Source organism: Candoia aspera, chromosome 2 (assembly GCF_035149785.1).
Source record: "Candoia aspera isolate rCanAsp1 chromosome 2, rCanAsp1.hap2, whole genome shotgun sequence".
NCBI classification, from domain to species: Eukaryota; Metazoa; Chordata; class Lepidosauria; order Squamata; family Boidae; genus Candoia; species Candoia aspera.
In genome coordinates, this window is record NC_086154.1 from 236,219,430 (window position 1) to 236,237,566 (window position 18,137).

The 18,137-nt window shown below is 39.6% G+C and overlaps 1 protein-coding gene across 1 annotated transcript in view; it reads right to left on the reverse strand.

Annotated features, from left to right (window-relative positions):
* PIK3R1 (phosphoinositide-3-kinase regulatory subunit 1) overlaps positions 1-18,137 on the reverse strand; it is a 69,029-nt gene that overhangs the window by 20,707 nt on the left and 30,185 nt on the right. Inside the window, exons 3-5 of the mRNA XM_063295581.1 lie at positions 5,161-5,253; positions 1,281-1,355; positions 322-453 (exon numbers count right to left, since the gene is read on the reverse strand). Coding sequence (XP_063151651.1) covers positions 322-453; positions 1,281-1,355; positions 5,161-5,253 — 300 coding nt within the window. The remainder of the gene's footprint in view (positions 1-321; positions 454-1,280; positions 1,356-5,160; positions 5,254-18,137) is intronic.

Genomic DNA, 18,137 nt, shown 5'->3' on the forward strand with positions numbered 1-18,137 from the left:
GATTAGCTGCAGACAATCCCAATTTATGTATATCATGTAATGAAAGCAGCTATAATAATGTCCTTTTACGATATTATCTTGGAAAAAGAATGAAACCCCATCAGCAATGTCCCACAGCAAACCAAAATGTTATGCACATGTTGATGTAATCATGCAAATGCCACGTCTGATGCAATGACATAAATTGTAGCATCTGCATCATGCACATGACGCTGTTTACCTCCCTCTACCCTCTGTGGACAGGCACACACCCCATGCACTCTAAAAATAAGGATCTTCAGAAACCCAGCTCTATACCAAGACAAACATTTACACACATACCTTGTGCTACAGAAATCATCTCATTGTAAACAGATGCTGGAATGACTGGATTTGGCAAGTCAAGAAAGTACCTCCTCAACGCATCTGCTAAAATGTGAGGTTCAATTCCATCAAAATCCACTGTAGAACCTTCTGGAAAGACACACAGAGACACAAAACAGGTTATGCTTTATCTTTTTGTCAGGAGCTAAACTTCACTCAGGGAGACCACCATTTAGATGCATGGGTATCTACAGCCACTTGAGGTATTGTCAAAATGATGAAATGTGTGCTCTGTCCTTTCCATGCTTGGGTGTGACCTCATGACACAAGTACAAACAAGTGTTTGTGTGTGATGCACACTCCTTTGCCCCCCTCACAACAAGCAGTGTTGAACAATACCTGCATTTAAGGCTCACAAGAGTTACCTCTAGGAAGAGAATGCTGTGCAAATAACACTTTTTGCAGCATTTTTCTTTCCAGTCCCATTCAGTAAATTCTGGAAAATGCTACTATGTGACAGTGGCTACTTTTTTTTTTTTTTTGCATGTCCTGGACCTCTTCTTAGTGCTGCCTGAGCCAGCTGAGTTTGATGGGCACTAGACGCTGCTTATAGGGACGTTTGTAATGGCGATGTGTTTTTGCTGTGAAGGATTAACTGGGTTTCTCTGAATACAGATGACAGAGACAAACTATAATTGACTGGTAAGGATTGATTTTCAGAGATTCTGTCATTGGGTCTCTTATGATTCACTTTTCAATTTACTGGAATGTCATTAATATCAGGCACCCCCTCCCGCAGTTTGTCCATTTAAATGAGGTTTCACTCTACTACTATTCCAAATACTATTTCTGCCACAGTATTTGATATATCCCATATAATGGAATTTGAATGCAATAAAAGGCATCATTACCTGAGAGCAAATTACAGTGAAATTAAATTATTACCCAGTTTGATTTCTGAAAATAGTTGTGCTTACCACACTCAATAATTTGTCTTAATTCACCATTGCTGCTTGACCCTTGTGACCTATACAATGATGAACATTCCAGACCTTAAAAAAAAGAAGAAAGAACAGATTAAGTTTTATGATCCTGAAAACCTCCTGTAGCTTTGGGTTGTTGACATTTCATCCATGTTCTTGTCTAATGATGTTCTCAGTCTCTCCTGCGCAGAGACAGTATGTCTCTCTTACAAACCCTTGACTGTGTAACATTATTAATCTAGTTTTCTATCCAAAATCCTGACTTTGAGAAAGGCCGAAACAGGACTTCTGGTGGGGACATGGCAGACTGAGCAGCTGTGCCTGTGGGCTCAGCAGGCAGAGCTGACAACATGGCAATTTTTTTCAGGCTCAGGCAGGTTTTCCTGAAGCCCTGGAGTGTTTTTCCAGATAAGGAAAACACCTGGAATCACCCCATCTGACCTCCAGACGGCTGCTTGCAGCCTGAAGATCGCAAACAGCATTTTGCATTCAACTGGTAAGAGCTAGCTGGGAGGCAGGGACTTCACCATTTTCCAAGCCACGCTGTAGCCTTAAAGGGACATTAAGACTGGCCACCCCATTTCTAAATCACCAAATTTATATATGTATTTTAAGTATGTGTATCCTAAGAGGCTTTCTACAGTGAGGAGAAGCTGGCTCTCTTGGTGCTTATTGTTATTTTTGGGATAACTTTTTAAGAATTCTTTTTTAAGTTTTGGACTTCGTACTCCTTCCAAATATTAAGGAGGATTGGGAGTAAACAATTGTCTTCCTGTTATTATTTTTGGACTAAATTTGAAGTTATTAGCATTTTCCTATATGTTGAATTGGCTGATCTGAACCTTCAGCTTTCTGTTTCAACTTTCCCTTGGGAATTGTCTGCTTATCACACTCTTACTTTGCGTAAACACACTTTGGAACTTTTCCGTATCTTCAGCTTTCGCTGGTTAAGTTCCTAGGGGGCGCCATAATCTACTGCATGAGACATGGAGGATTTTAAACAGATTCTTTCTGACTCCTATCAAGCTTTTATGCAAGACATTCCGGACTTAGTGGAAAATATGAGGTCTGAAATGTGTCATCTGGTTGGGGATGTAGTGGATAAAATTGAGGAATTTAACAGTGATAGAAATGTTTCTTCTAAGAGTGAGATCGGGATTTCTACTGAGATGCTGGATGAAGATTGGATAGTGGACTTGGAGAAATTTAAGAGTAACAGGGATCTGCAAGCAACAAGTGAAATTGATTTTCTGGTGGAATGCCATGAAAAAGAAGGGGTCATGTTTATCTGGATTGTTTTTAGGGTCTGGTTGATGTTATTTGTCTTTAAGGATTTGGATTAAGATTATTAGGGTAAAAATATTTTGGTTTGGGGTTTATTAAGATTATTAAAATTGTTGTACTATTAAGTACAGTGGCAGACAATTTATGTGCTTTTTAGTTGATTTTTATTATAATAGACAGAAATGTATAGAATAGTAGTAGGAAGGAAATAATTAAATAAATGCTATCTTTGGGGGGGTTGTTCAGGAGATTCATATGAATTTTTCCCCCCTCTTTATTTCAATGTAAGTGGAGGGAGTAGCTGTACTTAATGATTTTTATAAAGTGCCAAAGTGGAATGATTTATAGAAATAATGTGGTATTGGTTTAATATAGAGTAAGAGATTGATTATGGAAAATTTTTGTATATCCTTGCTGTTAAAAGTTGTAAGTCGCATCTTTTTGTAACTTTGAAAAAAAAAAACTCTCTTGTTTTTTCACATCTTTTTGTTTTCCTTTTTTTTCTTTATAGTTTTTTGTTTTTTTTCGTAGCTTTTATCTTTGCTTTGAAACTTAATAAAATTCTTACAAAAAAAAAAAGGCCAAAACAAATACCAAAGCTAAAAAACAACCACCAAACCAAACTAATACTTTAAAGCATATGATGAGTTCCTAGAAGAAGTACCAAGGAGGAGTGAACTTTTCAAAAGTTCTAACCATCACAATACTCCAGTTAACTCTGGTTGGAAGGGGAAAGCTAGGTATTTTCCATGGTAACAGACCTTGATTCAATTTAGGGTCTTCTGTGGCTTAGTTTAACTTTTAAAGAACTATTTATAGCTGTATAATAATGGAGGAGGAGGGGGATCTGATCACCTATGTAGTGTAGGACTTTGCGACCAACCATCACATTTACAACTGTTGCAGCATTCCGCAGTCATATGATTGGTATTTGCACAATCACAAGCGGCTTCTGACAAGCAGAGTTAAGGGAGAACGCAGAAGTAAAATTGCAAGTCACAGCCATGTGATTTTCGCTTAATGACCGCAGCACTTAACGACCGAGTTGCTGGCCCCAATTGTGGCTGCTAGCAGAGGGCTACCTGCGCTGTTAACGGCAATATTTCAACTGATGCATAACAGAAAGCCTCTGGACATCCATGCTTTGTTCAGAAAAAGTAACACAGTTTCTATCTTGATGGGATCTAGTCCCTTTTAGGGGAGTATTTGATGGGAAAAGCTGAGAATCACTGATCTCAGGAGCTGAAAGACCTAATCTTAATGTATAAGTTGTTTTGAATACAAAACACAGTTTCTTGTGGCAGCTTTTTGCCTTTGTATTTTGGAAACAACTGACTGCACATAGTTTTATCTATACATTTGTTTTATATACCTTTTTATATAGTATATTTGGAGACAGAGAAAACCTAGGGCAAGTTGGAAGTGAATACCTTGTTCAATGTCAAAGAAAGCCAAGTAAGATTTATTTAAAGTAAGATTTTAATATGCTGATGTAACTAGCATTGTACATGTCGAAAGTAGCACAAGTGCTATTTTCTTATCAAAGGAAGTATTTGAAGTTGCTGCCACTTAACACTTGGCCCACGCAAGAGGAGTTGTGGGCAGCAAGCACAGCGCTGAGAAATTTCATCAAACCCTCTTACACTCTTTCAACCTTCACCAACAGCAAATGTTTTTGAACTTCAGTATCAACTGAAAAACTTAACAAAAGAAGTTTCTAATCAAGGTAAGAACTGATAAAGTGAAATAATCTGGTGGAGAGGAAAACTTAAATACACTATTATTCACATGGCACTACTAGGATAATAGGGTAGAAGCATAAAAACCTACTTTTTCATGTGTTCTAATATCTGTATGTCTGGTAATACAGATATAAAACTAGATATACAGGTATAAAGTAATAGACAGCCAGTTTGGTAGAGTGGTTAAGGCTAGAAACTGGAAGACCGTGAAGCCAGCTGGTGGCCTTGGGCTAGTCACTCTCTTGCAGCCCTAGGAAGGAGGCAATGGCTAACCACTTTTGAGAATCTTGCCAATAAAACTGCAGGGACTAGTCCAGGCAGTTGCCTGGAGTCAAAACTGACTCCCTGGCATAGGAATTACTTCTCTGTTATGTATGTATGTTGTTTGTTTGGTCAAGTCTACGTAGGAGAGCAAACGTATTAAGCTGATGTGAGGTAACTTAGATTAACCTTGATAAAGAGATTCTTCTGTCAAACTGAAGAGACAAAATAATTTGCTTCAATTAAGCAAAGTGTGCTGTCTTCAAGTCTGTGTCTGTCTCCTACCTGTTTTAGGAAAACTTGGTTAAATATGTTAATAAACCCACTAGCTGCATTCACTGTTCAAGCAACATGTGGTCATCACATAAATTAAGTCTAAATTTAATTTCAGGATTCTTTGTTTTTTTAAAAACTATAAATGTGCAAGAAATGTGCAGAATCAAATATTGTCTGATTATGGGTTCTGACAGTACTACATATTATTTGCAATGCAAAATCAAGACTTTCAAAAGTTGCGTTTGAATGATTAGGTTTGTATAAAATTAATATGCCAACTTATTCAAATTTATATTCTACCCTTTTCATACCTTTTCTTTCAATGGCTTCCACTAATTTCACAAGAAGAGGTGGTGCATTTTCTGGTGGTGAAAACTGCTCACAAAGATCTGGAAGTGTAAAAACTGTAAAATAAATAGGTAAGTAAGTATGTAAGTACATACAGTTCAGCTACACTTGAAGTCACATGAGATCTGGCAGAGAAGGCATGCCACGAGTACCATCTGTTAGGGACTTACATTTGGTGGGCCCCAGGAGGCAAGCCTTCTCTGCTGCAGGACCTGCCTTATGGAGCATTTCCCCTCCCCCCAAAGTCAGGTTAGCTCCATTCCTGCTAATGTTCCGGAGGTCCCTCAAGACCTGATTATGTCACCAGGCTTGGTGTCATGAGTACTGATGGTGAGAAGAAGGGGGTCCCTATCCAGGGGGGAAAACGCATGCGTAGTTTAGAGAATTTGAGCTGTCATTCAAAGAAACCCAGAACAGACATGCCTTGACTTTTGGGGTTTATCTGTCTGGGTTTTCCCACGCTTCTTCAGTTTGGTAGGATTTTTTGTCTACTATAGCAGTAATAAAACACTAGAGACTTTTTTCTCGTCTCAGCATGGTTGTTGCCTAGTCAGGACACTTGGGGGTGCCAGGGAATCAATTATATTTTAAGATGGCTCCACTATTGATATATTCACTCTTTCCATGCCCATGGTTTGTATATCTTGCTTTTCAATATATCTCAATTTTAATGATTACTTTTTTATATCTGTTTTTTTTTGTTTGTTTATTCGTTCAGTCACTTCCGACTCTTCGTGACTTCATGGACCAGCCCACGCCAGAGCTTCCTGTCGGTCGTCATCACTCCCAGCTCCCCCAGGGATGAGTCCATCACCTCTAGAATATCATCTATCCATCTTGCCCTTGGTCGGCCCCTCTTCCTTTTGCCTTCCACTTTCCCTAGCATTGTATATCTGTATAATGACTGTATTTTGTTTTTATCTGATTTCTGTATGCCACCTAGAGTTGCTTCTTGTCACTTCAATATAACTTTGATAGATAGATAAGATAGATAGACAGACAGACAGACAGACAGATGTCTATGAAAAGCCTGAGATGTAACACACCTGGTTAAATTTAAAATACTGAACAAGTTCCCTTTATCAGCTGTGAGAGTCTACACAGTTTTTTTTCTTCTGTGCTTCACATATTGAATTGTACATGATAATTCTGTTTGAAATAAAATTTGATACTCCAACATCAAAGTTTATATTTAAGTCAAATTATAGAAAAATCAATGGTAGCATGAAGTGGGCATTCCCATGTCGTAGTTAGGTTTCCTCCTTTAAAAAAACTTGGCTCCTTTGAGGTCAGATATCTTAGTTTGTATTTATGGGCACATCATGTAGTACTTTTTAGCATTCTTGCTATTCTTTCTTGTTCATCTCCCTTGTCAGTGGGATGAAGCCGAATTATTGGGCATACTGCAGGATATCCTAGGTACAAGTATTATACAAGCTTCTCATAATAAATAAACAAACAAATACTTAGGTTATACTTAAGTTTATCATTTAGGACCAGCTGAGAGAACTATATACTTTCATTTGAGAGACAAACTAGCTAGAAATTTCTACAAGAACCATTTATGCAGCGAGGTTTTAAAAGCTAACATTCTTCGCAGCACCAACCTTTGTTTAGAAAAAAATGTATTAAAAGAATGTTCTAATACTTGTGTAGCCATTCTTGTCATCAAGGAATAGATTTAGGTAAATGGAAAACAACCATTTTGAAAGATATAAAAGAGATAAATACCGTGTATAGAATATGTATCTATATGTTGAATCAACATACCTGTCTGGCTATTTAGATTGGCAGGAGAAGCCCATTTGAAGTTGCCCTCCTGGCAGCAACTTGAATCGTCACTCTTATAAAAAGGCCTTCACCTGTGTGGCTCCTAGACTGTGGAATGTGATCTCTAAGGAGATGTGTTTACACTCTGCCTGTGGTCCTTTATTCAGAAAGATGGTAAAAACACATCTCTTCTGCCAAACTTCTAATTATTCATAATGTTTCATTTTAGTGTATTAATTTTAATTTTGCATTTTTATTGCTTTAAGCTGTCTTGATGGTTGAAGAATCAGAAAGGTGGTATAGCATATCAGTAAAATAATAAATCTTTCCTATATACATGTAATTTTCTTACACAAGATAACTGTACATCTCTGCTCTCTCTCTCTAAATGTATAAAACTTATATTAATTATATACAAAAACCTATTTTAGAAGAAGCTTTTTTCAATCTTTTCCCATGCCATTAGCGACACTAAATGATTCAGACTTAGAAATATTCTTGCAATCAACTGGGATGCTACAGAAAAGAGAAGGTCGAACTCTGGAACACGTCAAGTACTATCCCATTTATATTTACTTGCATATAAATCCAATGCTCAGTGGGGCTTGTTTCCAAATGTGCACATACTATTATAACCTTAATCTGCTGGACAATTTAATTAAGGTCTTTCTAACTTCCTGCAAAAAATCATTCCAGAGAACAGTATTTTTAAAATACTACTTTAATGAGAAAAGGAAACAGGACATCTTTTCTTCCAAGAAGATGCTTGTAATAATTGTGATGCTCCTGGAAATGAAACTATGCTTTAGAAAAAACATTGTTATTACTTAAAATACAACTTAACTAGGATACCACTAACTAGGATTTTTTTACCATGAGAAAAATGCACTTGCTTTTTGAAAATATTCCTCATCTCATTCAGTTCAAAACTCCAAAAGGTTTTATAAAAAAATACTTGAAATTGGATAGCAATGAAAGGACAGACTTCTTCCTGCTCGTCCCTGTCCACTACAGTTCCTCACAGGCTCTTCACTTTGTTTCAGAGAATTTGCGACCCTCTAGATCAGGTTTTGAATGTGCAGGAGTAAGTTTTTTTGCAGAAACTGCTTCTACTGAACGAACATCCCATTAGATTCTACCCACAGTAGTTAAACATGTAATTAAATCAAGATGAACAAATTATTATTATTATACAATATCACAAAAGGCCATTAACACACTAGTTTAATATTTTTTTTTAATGGACCTCTTCCAGCTGCAAAGCTTTTGCATAAATTCCCTGTACAATTGGGACTTTCAACAGCAAACTTTCGACCGGGGGGGGGGGGGGGGGGGCGCAAACCAAAACCATTTGTGCTCATTTAAAGTTAAGGAAAAAAAAAATCAGGAAACATTTACGTCCCAAACTAAATATCCTATAATATGCTTAGAACAAAATGCCATTTTGCATCATTTACAAAGAAGGCCAGATTTATTCATGGTATTTTTACTTTTTAAAATGCTGCTGCAACACACGGTAACAGATTGGAATAAAGCTTAGTATTCCACTCACTAATGCCAAAACAAGCTTTGAATATGGATTAGATATAATAGAGCAGAGAATTATACATGTATCAAAAGATTGTAACTAGAACTAAGCAAAACCTATAACTAAACTAAACCAAACCAAACCATAACAAGAAGTAACTAAGAATATAACTAACTAAACTAGCCTATAACTAAGACTTGATCAAGATACTGATACCTACATGTGATTTGTAATGAACATGTACAATTTTTTTTCAAAAAAACTTAAGTAGTCATCAACCAGTACCTGACTTTAAAACTATCTTCTGTTTTGAAATGTGTTGTAAAACCGCACAGAAGTTTGGAGACCCGAGTCGACTCTTAAGAATCCGAGCAACTTTGCAGATTCCTTTGCTACAATCCAGGATCAATTTTTCACTTAAAGTAATCATTTTAGTTTCCCCACAAGAAAAAGCACACTCTTCACTTTTATTTTAAGCCATATTATCTCCAAAATTTCAAGCCCCTGGTAGTTGTTCTAAAGAGCCTTCTTCACTGGACATTAAGCATTTATCCCAGGTCTAATGATAAGGCAGAAACGCTAGTTCTATTTTTATCCTGTCAGAGTAATAACCAATCAAATTAAAAAGAGAGTGGGATTCCCTCCAATCTACAAGCTCTTGCCTTTCACTAATAGAGACAGGCCTGAACAGCATTTAGCAATGACAGCCTGTGAGCTGACAACATACCTTGCATCTAAACACTGCCAACATAGTTACAAACTGCAAGATGAAACCAGCACGCAGCTGCACCTTTTGGAGGAGTTCTCAGTAAAAAGAGATTTTCAGAGTTATTACCTGGCAAAGATGCATGGAAAATTAAAGCTAGAAGTCCTCAAGCCAAACCTTTCATTACTGCTTGAGGAAGCATGAAAGTGGATATAACAAAAATTATAACTTAACCTGCCCTTTAAAATGTAATTGGACACACCATGGAAAAAAGGGATTCATTCACTAGAAAGTATACAGGAGACAAATATGTGTATGATTTACTTCCAAACTTGAGTTACTCTTTTATGTTCAGAGACTTGTAGAAAACCAATGTGTTGCAGCAGAACTCTTTGGGAAATAATAATTTATCTGCTCAGCAGACTTTTGTCATATAGATAAACATGACTTCAATATGTGAATTTTATATTGGATGTTCATACTGTACAAGCACAAACCAGACTTCCATAGCCAGCCACTTTTCAACTAAATAGAGAGCTGAAAGGGTGTTCAGGTTTACATAATGTGGGAAATGATGATGAAGAAAGAGGAGGAGGAAGAAGAGGAGGAAGAAGAGATTGTGCTTGAGAAGGAAGTTAAAGCTTCTCAAGAACATAGATGAGATTTATCCCCAGTGATTCAGTGGGGATTCAGTAATTTAACTTTCTCTATGATTGGACCCAATGCACTCAATTAATACTAGTTGTCTGACCCAGGGTCAGATGTGATATTAGGTTAAGAATATTAAACATGAGCTCCCGTGCACATTTTATTAATGTAAGACTCACTAGTTTTATGAGACTTGCTTCCAAATAAAGCTGCAGAGATTTATTAGAATTAGTATTTAGGAAGAAAGGTGCTTCAACACAGATGAGTAAACAAAGTAAACAAAATAGACATGCCAATGTCATGCAATATTCTCAGTGATACTGATTAATCAGACTGAATATTGGAAAAGTGTTATAAGTTGCAGTTTCTTTTCCAACTGGCTGCCCATGCAGATGAAATAAATAAGCAACCATCCATCTAACTTTCTGTTCTAAATACAGGACAATTTGCTGCTTTTCTATTTTTTCCCCAAACCTCACCTTTTCAGTCCTGAGCCTGTGTACAAATGCTATAATGGCACAGATGATGGGCAGGTAACAAGGCACGAAGGTATTCTGCTGAAATGACCATTCAGCTGGTTGAGAGAAGGTGGTTATTCTGGACAAATTCAAGCAGTTCAAGGTTTTTTGATTAACAGAATGTAGAAGTGTTTAATATTTTACTTGTTATAGTTCTGTTTGCCCCTTTGAAAATCTTGTTGCATGGAAAAACAGGGCAGAAGAGAAATAAATAAATTCTAGTTCTCTAGTTTGACATGTGTTTGCTCAGTATAAGTTGATGCAGCTAACTTCCAAGTAAGATGTCTGCAAAATGAATGCACCATAGAAGAAAATGAATAGAGGAGGTATGGAATGAGGCCAGTTAAAACCTATTTTGAGGTTTTAAATACATCTTCGCAAGGGACTGACAATGTTTTGCTTACTTGTAGGATAACAACTTGTAAAAAGGGAATGTTCATTGTGCTGTGAATATTTCCATTAATCTGAAGTATGAAAAAGGAAGCTTCATAGAATGATCCTGAAAGAGGTTGTGGCTGGTTGAGGAAAAAAATATAAAAGAAAATATCCGGGGGGAAAAATGATGAAAAGGAAGTCATAAATGCTGTTAAGAATGTTGGAAAATAGTAAGGTTGCAAGGATAAACGGTGTGACTGGAGAAATGTTACAATATGGATGCAGTATGCTTATGGACTTCAGCAAAGGATTGTTACCTTGTCGTGGTGCTGGAGCTTGAGCACCTCAATGATGCCATGAGCTAAACCGTGAAGGGCCACCCAAGACGGGAAGGTCATGACAGAGAGGTCAGACTAAATGCAATCCTTGGGGAAGGTAATGGCAACCCACCCCAGTATTCTTGCTGTGAAAACTAAATGGACCAGTACAACCAGAGATATGTCGGTATAAAATCGGAAGATGAGACCCCCAGGTCGGACGATGGTCAAAATGCTACTGGGGAGGAACAGAGGATGAGTTCAACTAGCCCCAGACATGATGACGCAGCTAGCTCAAAGCCGAAAGGACGGCTAGCAGCCGACGGTGCTGGTGGTGAACGGCGAATCCGATGTTCTAAGGATCAACACACCACTGGAACCTGGAATGTAAGATCTATGAGCCAGGGCAAATTGGATGTGGTTATTGGTGAGATGTCAAGATTAAAGATAGACATTTTGGGCGTCAGTGAACTGAAATGGACATGAGCTCACTAATATTCCTAAGGAATATGCAGTGGAGGTGAAGAATCGATTTAAGGGACTGGACTTAGTAGATACGGTCCCGGAAGAACTATGGACAGAAGTTTGCAACATTGTTCAGGAGGCGGCAACAAAATACATCCCAAAGAAAGAGAAAACCAAGAAAGCAAAATGGCTGTCTGCTGAGACACTAGAGGTAGCCCAAGAAAGAAGGAAAGCAAAAGGCAACAGTGATAGGGGGAGATATGCCCAATTAAATGCAAAATTCCAGAGGTTAGCCAGAAGAGATAAGGAATTACTTTTAAACAAGCAATGCGTGGAAGTGGAAGAAGACAATAGAATAGGACAAGAGACCTCTTCCAGAAAATTAGAAACATTGGAAGTTGTATGGGTATGATCAAAAACAAAGATGGCAAGGACCTAACAGAAGAAGAAGAGATCAAGAAAAGGTGGCAAGAATATACAGAAGACCTGTATAGGAAGGATAACAATATCGGGGATAGCTTTGACGGTGTGGTCAGTGAGCTAGAGCCAGACAACCTGAAGAGTGAGGTTGAATGGGCCTTAAGAAGCATTGCTAATAACAAGGCAGCAGGAGACAATGGCATTCCAGCTGAACTGTTCAAAATCTTGCAAGTTGATGCTGTCAAGGTAATGCATGCTATATGCCAGCAAATTTGGAAAACACAAGAATGGCCATCGGATTGTAAAAAATCAACTTATATCCCCATATCAAAAAAGGGAAACACTAAAGAATGTTCAAACTATCGAACAGTGGCACTCATCTCACATGCCAGTAAGGTAATGCTCAAGATCCTGCAAGGTAGACTTCAGCAATTCATGGAGCAAGAATTGCCAGATGGACAAGCTGGGTTTAGAAAAGGCAGAGGAAGTAGGGACCAAATTGCCAATATCCGCTGGATAATGGAAAAAGCCAGGGAGTTTCAGAAAAACATCTATTTCTGTTTTATTGACTATTCTAAAGCCTTTGATTGTGTGGACCATAACAAATTGTGGCAAGTTCTTAGTGGTATGGGGATACCAAGTCATCTTGTCTGCCTCCTGAAGAATCTGTATAACGACCAAGTAGCAACAGTAAGAACAGACCACGGAACAACGGACTGGTTTAAGATTGGGAAAGGAGTACGGCAGGGCTGTATACTCTCACCCTACCTATTCAACTTGTATGCAGAACACATCATGCGACATGCTGGGCTTGAGGAATCCAAGGCTGGAGTTAAAATCGCTGGAAGAAACATTAACAATCGCAGATACGCAGATGATATCACTTTGATGGCTGAAAGCGAAGAGGAACTGAGGAGCCTTATGATGAAGGTGAAAGAAGAAAGTACAAAAGCTGGCTTGCAGCTAAACCTCAAAAAAACTAAGATTATGGCAACCAGCTTGATTGATAACTGGCAAATAGAGGGAGAAAATGTAGAGGCAGTGAAAGACTTTGTATTTCTAGGTGCGAAGATTACTGCAGATGCTGACTGCAGTCAGGAAATCAGAAGACACTTAATCCTTGGGAGAAGAGCAATGACAAATCTTGATAAAAGAGTTAAGAGCAGAGGCATCACCCTGACAACAAAGGTCCGCATAGTTAAAGCAATGGTGTTCCCTGTAGTAACATATGGCTGCGAGAGCTGGACCATAAGGAAGGCTGAGAGAAGGAAGATCAATGCTTTTGAACTGTGGTGTTGGAGGAAAATTCTGAGAGTGCCTTGGACTGCAAGAAGATCAAACCAGTCCATCCTCCAGGAAATAAAGCCAGACTGCTCACTTGAGGGAATGATATTAAAGGCAAAACTGAAATACTTTGGCCACATAATGAGAAGACAGGACAGCCTGGAGAAGGTGCTGATGCTAGGGAGAGTGGAAGGCAAAAGGAAGAGGGGCCGACCAAGGGCAAGATGGATGGATGGTATTCTAGAGGTGACGGACTCGTCCTTGGGGGAGCTGGGGGTATTGACCGACAGGAAGCTCTGGCGTGGGCTGGTCCATGAAGTCACGAAGTCGGAAGCGACTAAACGAATAAACAACAACAACAACAAATGCTTATGGAGTGACTATAAGCTCAACGTGTACATGAAGATCTCAACTGTTTCTCAAGATTGGAAAAATGTGGTTACTGCTCCCCTATACAAAGTGAAAAATGCCAAGAGTAAATTCAAAAACTGCAAGTGTGACTTTACTGCAGGAAGGGAATGTACAGCAAAGTTTTTTGCTGATTAGCAGTTCACTGAGAAATCTAGGGATGTGAGAAAATTTACTGAATGTTTGATTTAGACAAAGTGGGGGATAAAATGAATAGTCCTGAATTATGGACCTTTTGCACAAATATAGAATTAAAAGTCAGCTGCTGAATGTCATAAAGAGTTCATAATGGGTGTAAAATATGTATCAAAATAAATGAATACTTAGCAAATGGATAACGATGTGTGATGTCCTAGTGCCATGAAGACTGAGATGGTATTAAAGGGTAGTTGGGTTTGATAGAAAATAGACTGAACAATTGAAAGCTAAATGGTGTGAAACTAATGCAAATATATGAATATGGATACCCTGGTAAAATGTTTACTGAAGATAGGAAATGGAGAAATTTTCAGATAGGCAAATGCTGGTAGAAAAAGTAATTGATGGTATGGAATGTTGGTTGAAAAACACAAATTTATCTATCTATCTAATTTATCCCCGCCCATCTCCTCCCGTCGGAGGCCTCTGGGCGGTTTACAACAAGTGATTAAAACCATCAGAATAATACAAAAAATAAAATACAGTAAAAATACTATAAATAGAAATAAAAATAAAGAATAAAAAATCCAAGCGATGAAACATCTAACACAGTCCAAGTGTGGGAGGAGTGGTCTATGGCAACCATCCCCATGTAACTCTATTCCCCTCTCCACCCCAAGCGAGGTGGCAGAACCAGGTTTTCAGTCTCTGCCGAAAGGCCAGGAGCGATGGGGCCAATCTCACCTCCGGGGGCAGCATGTTCCACAGGATGGGAGCTACTGCAGAGAAGGCCCGCTTCCTGGACCCCGCCAGATGAAATTCTTTTACAGACGGGGTCCGTAGCATGCCCTCTCTGCACGATCGGGTGGGACAGGTTGATGTAATGGGGAAGAGGCGGTCCCTCAGGTAACCTGGACCCATGCCATGTAGGGCTTTAAAGGTGATAACCAACACCTTGAATTGAACCCGGAAGCAAAATGGTACCCAATGCAGCTCGCGCAGCAGTGGTGTTACATGTGCCCTTCTGGGGGCACCAAAAACAGCTTGCGCAGCTGCATTCTGGACCAGCTGAAGCTTCTGGATACTTTTCAACGGTAGCCCCATGTAGAGCGCATTGCAATAGTCTATCTGAGAGATAACAAGGGCATGAGTGACTGTTCGAAGGGCCTCCTGGTCCAGGAAGGGGCGTAACTGGTGCACAGCATGTAGTTGCACAAAGGCTCTCCTGGCCATGGCTGCCACCTGCTCTTTGAGCAGGAGCCGTGAGTCCAGGAGGACCCCCAAGTTACGCACTGGGTCTGTCTGGGGCAGTGCAACCCCATCCAGAACCAGAGATGTTAAAGTCCCGGATACAGAAGAACCATTAACCCACAGCCACTCAGTCTTACCAGGGTTCAGTTGAAGCCTGTTGTTCCCCATCCAGGCCCCCACAGCCCCCAGACACTCGGAGAGGGTGGTCACGGCATCACTTACTTCACCCAGGATGGAGATATACAATTGAGTATCATCAGCATACTGATGATACCTCATCCCATGGTGACGGATGATCTCACCCAGCGGTTTCATGTAGATGTTAAAAAGGAGAGGAGAGAGTACTGATCCCTGTGGCACCCCACAAAGAAGGGGCCGTGGGGCCGATCTCTCCTCCCCTATCAACACCGACTGGGATCGGCCCTGGAGGAAGGAGGTGAACCAGTGTAAGACTACGCCGCCCACCCCCAACTCCCTGAGCTGCCCCAAAAGGATACCATGGGCAATGGTATCGAAAGCCGCTGAGAGATCAAGATCAAGGAGAGCGAGGATGGATGCACTGCCTCCATCCCGCTCCCTCCAGAGATCATCCATAAGTGCGACCAATGCCGTTTCCATCCCATAACCCGGCCTGAAACCTGACTGAAAGGGGTCTAGATAATCCGCTTCCTCCAGGACCCTCTGGAGCTGCAAAGCCACCACTTTCTCAACCACCTTCCCCAGAAAGAGGCGGAAGACTGGACGAAAATTGTTCAGAACAGTAGGGTCCAGCGATGGCTTCTTGAGGACAGGGTGTACCAACGCCTCTTTAAAGGCTGCTGGAAACACCCCCTCTCCCAAGGATGTATTAACCATTGCATGGACCCAACCACATGTGACCTCCCGGCCTGCTTTTACTAGCCAGGAGGGACATGGGTCTAGATGGCATGTGGTGGCATTTACTGTCTGTAGGATCCTGTCCACTTCCTCAGGTCCAACAGGATCAAACTGCTCCCAGATAACTGGGTAAGCCTGTTCCCCTGGTATCTCTCCAGACCACGCCTCACGCCTGGAGTCCAACTTGGAGCGGATCCAAGCAATTTTGTCCTGCAGATGCTCAACAAACTCCTCTGCACGGCCCTTTAGGTGGGTTACTGAACCCACCTTCCCCAAAAGGGATTGAGTGATCTTAAACAGGGCCGTCGGGCGGCACTCTGCAGACGCAATAAGAGCAGAGAAATATTGACGTTTCGCCGCTTTTATCACCACAAGGTAGGCCTTAATGGCGGCTTTTACCTGTATTTGGTCAAATTCAGTCTTTGTCTTCCTCCAGCGGTGCTCTAGGTGTCTCTTAACCCTCTTCAGCACCCTCAGGTCCTCCATAAACCACAGGGAGTGCCGGGTTCAATGAGACAAGAGAGGCCGCACAGGCGCAATCCTGTCCAAGGCCCCTACTCTCCCCTCTCCTTTTTAACATCTACATATAGATGTATATGCTGGAAAGGGTGGAAGGAAAGAGAAAAAGAGGATGACCAACAGCAAGATGACGACTTCAATAACAGTGGCGATGAGTGTACCACTGGAAGACCCGAAGGATGAGGCTGAGGATACAGTAGATCATCCTGGAAAAAGATCTATCTATGTGGTAGCTAAGGCATCAACACTGACTTAATGACACTTAATTAAGAGTATGTTTCTTCCCACAAAAAAGGATCAAGATAGAATGAGTGCTGAATGAATATGGACCAAATACAAAAGTGAGTGATCAGCATGAAAGAAGCGTACCTAGGTGGTTTGGTCATCTAGAGGGAATGAATGATGACTAAATCACAAAATATGAAAATAGATGAAGGACGAATGAAGGGCTGAGAGAAAGGGGAAGACTGAGAAAGTTGTGGTTGGATGGAATTGACAGTATCCTCAAAAAGAGAGGTGGGAAGTTTAACAAATAAAAGGCAATTTATGAAGGCTGTTTATAGATATGGTGGACGCCAGAAGAGTTTTCAAGGATGGAAAGGTTTGGAGAGCTTTTTATTTTATTATTTTATTTTAATATATTAGCTGCCTAACTCCAATGGACTCTATCAATGGATACAGTGAGCAGTGCTGATATACACTAGATTTAGTTATATTTCTTCTTTTTCTTTCCTATTTCATATGTTTTAATTTCATTTTTACTATTTAATTTCATTTTCTTACTGTTTCTGACTTCCTTTCTGCACTCTGCATAACATTCTTACCCCTTGAGTAATGGCACTCTAGCCTGGGAAGTCAAAAAAGATCCCAGAAGAATGCAGACCACTTGCACCCTGTTGCCAATAAAACTGAATGGGCATTTCCATGAAGTCAACTGAACTCAGCCTTCATTTGAAGGAGACTTTATTTTTTGCATTGACTTTATTTTATAAAGGATATTTCATGCTTATACTTGTATCAGATGTGCCTTTGTTATAAATGCAGTTCAAAATTTCCTCCTTTTTCAGAGCTAATCACCGGGGTATGTAAAATGGCTGACTGACTTAGCAAAAGTTTTAAATTAGAATCAATATAATATAAAGCGAAACGGATTTGGGGAAGAAAGAAAACTTGATTTCAGATAAAACAGACTGGTAATATGCTAATAAAATGCATCAAAAGTGAGTTATTGGTTTTGAGTCAACTTTTTGTAGTGCAGTATTATGCTCCTGTATTATTTTTAATTATTATAATGAGCGCTCCAAAATACGTAAGGTATCAATTTAATATGCAGCGCAGCTATCTCGTGTTAAAAGGAAGTGATATTGTCTGTGTGATAGGGAGGAGTTTTGTACATGATGTACTATCAGATTAGGCTGTGGTAACTTTATGAATTATGAGCTGTCATGCAGTTTTTCATCTGCTAAAGAATTTACTTCTTGGAAATGGGAGCTATAAATAAGGCAACAGATGTTTTTTATTGGCTCCAACTGGAACCTCTTTTTTTTCCAAACACGACTACAACTGAAAATGTCTCTTATGTGCTGCTACTCCATAAACTGCATATAAAGTAGCATTTTCATTTGTAAAAGTAATGACACTTTTTTCTATCAGCTTTCTTTTTCAAAAATCCAAAAGGAAAAAAAAATACCGTGAAAATATAATAGGGATTTTGGAG